The sequence below is a fragment of the Lates calcarifer genome, linkage group LG15 (assembly GCF_001640805.2).
Source record: "Lates calcarifer isolate ASB-BC8 linkage group LG15, TLL_Latcal_v3, whole genome shotgun sequence".
NCBI classification, from domain to species: Eukaryota; Metazoa; Chordata; class Actinopteri; family Centropomidae; genus Lates; species Lates calcarifer.
In genome coordinates this window covers 22,690,756-22,699,400 of record NC_066847.1, presented here as the reverse complement: position 1 = coordinate 22,699,400, position 8,645 = coordinate 22,690,756, and the positions used below count along the sequence as shown (strand labels likewise).

The following is an 8,645-nucleotide window of genomic DNA, read 5'->3' as shown; positions in this document are numbered from 1 at the left end:
GCTTCTTTATCGGAAATGGTTTTATTTAAATATAAATATGTGTACAAAGGTACAAGCAACGATAGCTCATTTTTAGCAAATAAAATTCTTAATACATTATTAAAAGAATAAACAAACAAATGGCAATTAGTTGTGTTCCAAAAAAAAGCATAGTAACTGCATTCAATGATTGATGAACAACTTAGAGAAGGAAATCTGTGGACCCAAATAAATCAACCAAGATAGATACATATGTATATAAAGATACTTTACAATAGAGCAGCTTACACGCTGTACATTAAGGCTTATATAAAATATAAAAATAAAGACAAGCGATGATGTTTGCCTCTTCACTTTTAAATGACATTTGCTCTCTCTCATCAGGCTGCCTGGCAACAGCTTTTTAGACGAATGGCAGTACAGGCATTCATACTGAAACATCCAGGAAGAGGAATGCAACTGGGCCGACTGGTGCAGAAAACCAATGTCTCAAACATGAAATGGACATGAATATAAACGCTGAAGATTTTCACTAGACACATCATTTGCATGCAACAGAGAGAAAGTATGGGCTCAGCCATTTGTACAGATACTTAGTGTTTCAGGGTAGTACTGTTTCTTGTAAACATATTGAGACAATTTGATTGAGTTGTAAAACTTGAGAGTGTGTGGTCCACATTAAGGACTGCCTTACATGTCTTGACCCCCACCTGAGCCTGCTGAAGATGCTGCATTCATTTTCAAGTTTATTTCAAGTTCAAGATTGCCACCATTTTTTTCAAAACCACCACTTTTGATTGTTCTGGTAATAGCCTTCTCTTCATTTTACAATCGGAAAAACACAGCAGAAAACAGTATCGGGGTGTAGGACCCCCACCCCCCCTCCCCACAATTATCACCATCTTTGGGTTTTCATGGCCTCACCTTGTCCGTCTTGGTACAACACAGTTAACACACAGTCCCTTCATTAGAGCAAAGGCTAAAATACACATTCTCTTCATATCTCCTTCTTTTATCCACTGTTAAGCAATGCTGCTAAGTCCAACATGTTAGGGTTATTATCAGGGGATGCTCCGGGAATACGGCTCAGGCCAGAGGTATTCCACTGATGATTAGACTCTTCATACAGTACAGTGCCTGTAGCACTTGATGGTCAGTAGAGCTAGCCTGTTGTGCAGAATAGTTTTTGTCTGTCTCTGTGGATAGCTCAGTCTTTTGTTGATGATAGAGACACAAATGTGCTTAGAATTCCTTTCGCATGCCAACAAAACATCAAATGACAGACAACAACAGGTTGTTCACATCTGTTTTTTTTTTTTCCTCAAATATGTCTTAGCTTGGAGTATCTTCTTTCAATGTATTTTAGAGGTCATGTTTGACATTTAGTGTTGACACAAAGTAAACTCTGGAATGCAGGTAAACAGGTTACCCCAGTTGTTTTTGGCCACCAAAATTCAGGAGATGCATTTGATTTATTTTCTAGTTGGCCTTTGCAGCGACAGAATATCTCCACAGGTTTGGGTGGTCATCGTGTAGAGATAACCTGGTGAGGTATCGCACTGTAATCATAAGTTTGACTTCAACATCACAGTCTGCTGAATTCTCCAGCTCAGGAGCTCTACAGTTAGCATTAGCGTAGATCCTTTCCATCCGTCACAACAGGTTGGTTATCCCATAACCTAAATCACAATGACTTCCTTCAAATACTGTCCAAACAATGTCCTTGAAGGACCGTCCATGTAAAGAAAGTCTCTGTTCATGTTAGTCCAGCCACACATGTATGTGGAGGTGACAATAGTTATCTACTCACTGCTCCTGTACTCTTCTTTTCTCCAATTTTTGTTTTTTTTTTTTGTCCGATCAGACATGAGTCTGCATACGCTGTGAGGGCCGGCCATAGTCAGACTGCTGGGAGGACACTTGTGAGGAGGCGTAAGAAAAGCGAGACGAGCTGGACACCTTGCTGGCCTGATCAGACTGGTCATACGCATCCACCTTCTCATAGGAAGCCGGCTTAACGTAACTGGTGAAGGCGCGCCCGTAGGTGGCAGGTAAGTAAGCAGAGCCACTATAGAGGGGGTCAGTGGGGTAAATGCTGGCCGGCTGGGCAGACTGTTGCTGCTGGGCAGCTTGCTGCTGTTCATATGAGGTTCTGCCTGCTGTGGTGGTTGCGTATCGGTGGGAGAAGTCATAGACACGAGGCTGTGAGCCATGCTGACCGTACATGGGGCTAGGGGAGGGCAGCTGAGACGGAGTATAGACTGGCCGAGAGTTGGGCACATATTCAGAGAATCCACTGCTGCGGATATGGCGGTCTTCGTGGCCACGGACATTGTAGTAGCCATTGGTGGGGTCCTTTAAGAGGGACAGAAAAAAACAATTCATGAACTTCACTCACTGACAGTATCATGTATAATAGATGGAAATAATGCATACTTGCTATTTTGAGAGTGTTTCTTCAAGTAAGTGTTTTATGTTTTACCTTGATGTCCGATCTTTCATCCTCCTCCTCTTCCAGAAGGTCGCTGTGTTCTGTACGCGATGTCCCAGGAGACTCACTGCTGTTTGGAGCCTGAGGGAAGACCAAGCATTTTTGAAGAATTACTAGGATGAACAGGACATCACTTGAGTCAGAACAAGACAAAGTGAGAGCATTAAGTTACAGTGTTAATGCAGAATTTTCCCTAACCATCAGTAGAGACATCTGGCATGCAGCGACAGAGAACAAAGAAATTTACCATGGGCTCTTTGACATCCTCCTCGTCATCATTGCCGCGTGTAGCGTTGTGATCACTGTGAACAATCTGAACTCTGATGTCACTCTTGGAAAGACGAGTGCACCTCTTACCTAAGGGGATTGAAAAGTGTTTAACTTGATATTAGCAGGTGAACTTGTAATTTTCAATTTTCAGCTTGCAAATGAAAAAAACTTGAATCTATTTGATTTGAAGAATTGGCTGAGGACCCTCTTGCCCATACTAACCATTGAGCTCACCTTTGCCTGTGTGCCTGCAGCAGAGGGAGACCAGGGTGATGACGCAGATAAGCAGGACACAGCCTCCACCTACTGCTCCACCAACAATTATCAACATAGGCAAGGCTTCTGTAATACAAATAATAGAAGAAAAATGTGGAGTAGGGGGTGGGGGTGGATAGTCAGGAGAAGGGGAGGGATGAAATGAGAGTGAGAATGAGTGTCAGTGTCAAGAACATGCAGATCAGAGCAAAAGAAAGAAACAGATCCATCCATTTGTCTTGCTAATCCCAGAAACGCCAGCTCCTATATAAATTCATCTGCAGTGAGCCACGGCCTGCTCACGGCTAGCGTATGTTCGTTGTGGTGCGATCCAGTATCCCACGGCCTGGCTATTGTCTCTAATCTCTCTGAAAGAAGGGTAACAAGGCCTGACATGCAGTGAAGCAATAGACAGTAATCTAATTAGAGATTCCAGGAGATACTGCTGCCCATTTCTCTGGAGACCCCACTCTGCTACGTTGATGTAAATTAATGGTGAGGACCTTATTTTTGGTGTCTGCTGCAACAAAGGCTTCCACTAGCATCAGTGTAGTAGTACTACTGCCTAATTTTGAGATCACTTGAAGAGGCTGCAGCCTGAGATGCTGAACTTGGCTCTGAGACAGTGATAGAGAATATGAGTCCAACCGCAGAACACATGTGGCTTCCTCTAATTGACTTTTGTCCCCAATCAATATCTATGTTATGGGGCAAACATATTCATTAAAGGAACCATCTGCTGATTAAATCATATCGATTGGAGGAGTATAATTAAGATAAGCATAAAACAGGAGCACTGCTTTCACCTAATCTGGCCCCCTTCTTCACGGGCAAAGGATTGAGCCTATCACTCTAACTTCTATACAGGGCTCTGGCATATACCTTGCTCCTTCAGTGTGACCAGGGCGGTGCCAGTGCCAAAACGGTTCCAGGCGGTGCAGTTGTAGCGCAGCTGGAAATCCTGCGCCAGAGTCTCAGATAGCACCAGAGAAGACAGGACTCCATGGTCGCTGGTAACTGTCTGCACTGAGTAACGACCGGAGGAGCCGGAGGATAGGCTCATGTCTCCAAAGGTCCACACCTGTGGAGAGGAGCAAGAGGACAGACAACAGGGTAGTAAGTCACTTTTCTGTGAAGGATTCCTCACTGGCGAGCAAAGCGGAGTTCCCGCGCGGCTGTTTATCCTTAGATCCCCGCCCGCCGCTGACTGAACACCAGTTTCTCTCTCTGTTCTGCTCTCCCTCTGCCGACCTCTAAGGCGCTCCTCGGCTGACACGGCTCACAGGCTCATGTTTAAGCTGCCTCCCACGTCTGCCCTGCAGGTGAGGCCTAAGGAGGGTTAGGTAGCTGCACTATGAAATAAGGCTCCTCTCTGCCGTCTCTAGCGCAGGGGCCAGCGGGGCACCTGTCTCTCACTCCTCCTCACACCCTAATTATCCTCTCTCAGCCCAGCGTATGTTCAGCAGTTCAACAGTGTCAGCCGAGTGATGCCTCTTGGGCCGCTAATTGAATGTGGTTCGGCTGAAACCTGCAGGAAAGCCGGTCTCCCACAGCCCCCCCCCCACATCTCTCTAGTCAATGTGTGTGCAATTACAGTTGTGAATATGTGTGTGAATGTATTTGCTGGCGTGTGAGGTGGAGATGTGCTGGTGCAAAGGTGTGAAGGTGAGGTCAGGGGTAAAGCCACATTCAGTGATTGCTCTGTTGCGGGTGTGGGTAGGAGGAACGTGCAAGCTCCCAAACATAAGCGAATGACGCACAACACAAATAAGAAGCTGACTTACAATCTTATCAGGCGGGGGACTGCTTCCCACCCGGCACTCCAGCTTGCCCTTGGAGTGCTTGATGGCATGCTGTGTGGCATCCGCTGTGATGATAGGTGGGCCTGATGTGAGGAAAAGACAAAAAGAAAGACAAAGAGAGCAGAGAGGAGAAATGAAAAAAAGAAAAAGGATATCTTGAAATACAGATCAAAACCAGTCTTATTCAACAGATCGCTTCAAACACTGAAGCAACATCTGAAAAGAAGTCACTCACCATTTACAGTAAGAGTGACATCTCTTTCTGCGACTCCAATCCGGGGTACAATGGCCTTGCAGGTGTACGTCCCAGCATCTTCCTGGGTAACAGCCTTCAGCTGCAAGGTGTTACCATTGCTAAGCACCTAGTGGGAGATCCAGAGAGACAAGTGAGAGGTGTGTTAGAGAGAGAACGAGCGAGAAAGAGCGAGGCAGTGGTAAGAAGAGGCAGACAAAAGGAGACTGCGGGACCCTTTATCAGAGGCCCACTCTTTGTGGAGGCAGCGCAGAGGTGGGCTGACCATTGTAACAAACGCTGGTGGTTTGAGTTTAATTTCATTGTGAAGAGCTTTAATCACAGCATTAAGCACTCCAGCCACCGCTGAGTGACCGTGCTGCTGGGGAGATTGTTGTAATTAAGCAGTGGGGACAGAACGGAGCGTACTATGGTGTGAGTGGGCCCTAGCCCTTTTGGAGCTGCTACACTCACTCACTCCTTAGCTCATTGATCCTGTCATTCCATCAAGCTGTGATTAATCCATTTACCCCTCCTCCCTCCCTCCCTCCCTCCCTCCCTCCATTTTTTTATTTTTTTTATTTCAACACACTTACAGAGTAACCCAATTAATCCATTACTTGTGGCTGTGTGAGGGACAGTGGTGGTGGGTGGATTAGAAAAATGTCTGCGTGTTTCCCCTTAGAGGGGCTGAAAGCATTCACTCTTTGAGATGACAGCGCCCACTTACGCCATCCCAAAGTATTCTTTACCAGGGGGGAGGAGGAGGAGGAGGAGGAGGAGGAGGAGGGCAGGGGAGCGGAGGGGGGGGGGGTTGTTCTCCAACATCGCCTCAGAAATTATATTAGTTGCCAGGAGAGAAGCTCCTATGGGATGTCCCCACTGATGGCGTGTGTGTGTGTGTGTGTGTGTGTGTGTGTGTGTGTGTGTGTGCACGGTGAAAGACTTTTACCAGGATGATGTAAAATGAAGGTGGAAATGTCCCATTTGTTCCACCTACGAAATTGACTTTGAGGAAATGGATACTCAAGTGCAGCCGGGGCCTTTTTTTTTTAATGTCTGAGAGGCAGAGATGCTGCTCTAAAAGTTTCTGGACATGTTGTAACTCATTTAGTTTGAACCACACCTTGGCTCACTTGTTGACTTGATTTGATTGATTGATCGATTGATTGAGATGGAGTTATGACAGCATGTCATGCGCTTTGATGAAGCTGAATGAATCTGTCAGTGGACAGACAGTTTTCTGCCAGAGGCTTCAGCCCTTAGGGAACTTGGTGAGAGTAGCTGTTGAAGATACAGCCTGAAAAAGAATGTATGTGTGTGGGGTGGGGGTGTGGTATGAAGGATTCATGCCTCAAGGCCATGTGTGAATGTTTCTCTCTGGAGGGGTGGCGTTGAGGGATGGTGTTGAAGCTTTACTGCCATGATAAAGTGTTGACTAGCGCTTGTTGCCTTACCACGCTAGAGCCCTGCTTGGTCCAGGCCAGGGTCAGAGGAGGGTTTCCAGTCCATGCGCAAGTAAATGATGCATCCATCCCTATATCCACTGTCATTGGCTTTGGCTCCGACAGCAGTCTGGGCCCAACTAGGGTGAAAACAACACACACAGCCAGATGCAATCAATAAGAGACTGCTTTTAAAATAACATATACCTCTAGAAAATCTCAAAATATACCCAGCTTAGCTGCCGCACTGTATACAATGTTTGCCTCAAGTTAAACTCACATTGGACATCGACCAGGGTGCTGACATTGGTGCTGCCCACGGAGTTGGACACCTCGCAGGAGACGGGGTCCGTGAAGTAGGAGTAGTCCACCGTCACCTCAAGGCTGTCCCCGTTTGCCTCAGAGATGGGAACTCCTCCTTTTGACCACCTGGGACAGACGAATAATCGCATTATACAGCCGCATTAGTTCAGGGAAGGTACTTAGCCATGCGTGTCAAAGTGGCTATTAGCCGGATTCATGGCGTGTGCCAATCACAATCAAGCGCTGCCAATAAAGCGGCCCATGCTTACTGTTTTCTCTACTCCTCTACGCCTATCATATTTTGATATAGTTAAAAGACTGCAGGGTACAATCAAGGTGAACAGTTGAGATTAAAGCAAAGGATGGATACCTGTATCCAGTGATCTCAGGATTAGCCGAAGCAGAGCAGATGAAGAGAACCTTGGCTCCCTCGGTCACAGTTTGAGGCTGGACTGATAGTGTCACTGAAGGAGGGTCTGTGAGTAGGAAAACCCTCATGTTACTGACACAAGTAAATGACATAGAACTTGTGCAACAGATTTAAATGTGCTTTACAGATTACAGCGCATAGCATGCACACTACTACAATGCTGCAATGGTTGTTTTTGTATGGCAAGCTGTTGCCAGGACACTCACGCTGGACGTTGATAGTGACCGATGTCTGTCGTCCAGCGGGGGCAGCTGGATTAAGAACCCTGCAGGTGTAGGTGCGTCCAGAGTCGCTGTCCTCCGGTACAATTGGAAGCATACTGACAGCCGCCTCCCTCTTCCCATCCTCCATCAGTGTCTGTAGAGTTGGGCAACGATGCAGAGTAACTGTTAGATGCTGCTGGGAGTCCAAGCAACAGTTTTCAGACTATGCTTTTAAAAAGAGACTCTGTTACGGTCGAGGAGAACTGAAAATCAGCTCAGTGTCGCACAAGCAAGTCACTTGCCATTTGCGATCGCACCACTTAGGAGTATCTCTGTGACACTGCGGGTCTTATTTTTTCATGTGTGAGGCATTAAAATTGCCATCCTGTTCTTTGGCATGGCAGTTAAATCATATATTTTATGATGCAGCAGGGGATATTGTGCTGTTCCCACATTTCTGAGAGTGTTCCCCGTCAGCTCTCCTTGTTTGTCATCATCTTTTAAATCTATTTACTGCTCACAGAAATCAATACGCCTAAGTGAGGAAAGGTGTAGATTCTGAGGATATGGCTCACTGCTCTCTCACTTTCTCCCTCTCTTCTTCACACACACGCGCACAAGGAAAAAAAACTGTGATGGCCAAGGTGCCTGTGTGTCTGTTTTTTTTTTTTTTTTGGGTGGTGACAGTGAGGAAGAAGTGTCACATATCTTTGGAAAAGAGCAAGGACAAGCTGAGCCTTTTCCCTGGACAGCCAAATCAATGGACCAGGCCTTTCACTTCCTCAGCCAGACACACAAAAAGCATTTTTATGCTAGATCAAATCACGTCACTCCCTGTCACCACCCCTCACTCAGACAAAGCATATATCCCTGGTCTCACTTCTCAAAGTTGGAAATTCTCTCTTGTTTTTCATGAAACTATCTCACCAGTTAACCCCATATCCTTTCTTTCTTTTCCTCTCCTCTCCTCCGTCCCCCACCCCCTCCCCCATCCAATCCTCTTCCCTCCCTTCTCACTGCGGGCTCTCGCCTCCTTAAATGTGGCGTTTAGCGTCGTTTAGCGTGGTCAGGGAGCATGAAAAATGTGTCACTTTCCCAGCCGTGGCTGGTTTACGCTCCGGCACATCCCCATTGTGTTTCTGCATTGTTGTGGGTGATTTCTTCTCTGCAGAAACTCTACTGTATGAAACACTCATGCCTGTCTGAGCTTTGGCATGCTCCAGTTATGCTGTAGT

The 8,645-nt window shown here is 46.3% G+C and overlaps 1 protein-coding gene across 3 annotated transcripts in view; it reads right to left on the bottom strand.

Annotated features, from left to right (window-relative positions):
- Nucleotides 1-2: 2 nt before the first annotated feature.
- kirrel3l (kirre like nephrin family adhesion molecule 3, like) overlaps nt 3-8,645 on the bottom strand; it is a 33,558-nt gene continuing 24,915 nt past the window's right edge. For 2 of the 3 annotated variants that reach the window (XM_051075854.1, XM_018687751.2), the window contains exons 5-15: nt 7,414-7,564; nt 7,148-7,253; nt 6,755-6,903; nt 6,487-6,614; nt 5,033-5,159; nt 4,780-4,880; nt 3,878-4,076; nt 2,963-3,082; nt 2,718-2,827; nt 2,462-2,551; nt 3-2,334 (exon numbers count right to left, since the gene is read on the bottom strand). In XM_051075854.1, coding sequence (XP_050931811.1) covers nt 1,840-2,334; nt 2,462-2,551; nt 2,718-2,827; nt 2,963-3,082; nt 3,878-4,076; nt 4,780-4,880; nt 5,033-5,159; nt 6,487-6,614; nt 6,755-6,903; nt 7,148-7,253; nt 7,414-7,564 — 1,776 coding nt within the window. In that variant the 3' untranslated portion in view covers nt 3-1,839. The remainder of the gene's footprint in view (nt 2,335-2,461; nt 2,552-2,717; nt 2,828-2,962; nt 3,083-3,877; nt 4,077-4,779; nt 4,881-5,032; nt 5,160-6,486; nt 6,615-6,754; nt 6,904-7,147; nt 7,254-7,413; nt 7,565-8,645) is intronic. The other variant, XM_018687761.2, reaches the window with a different exon arrangement.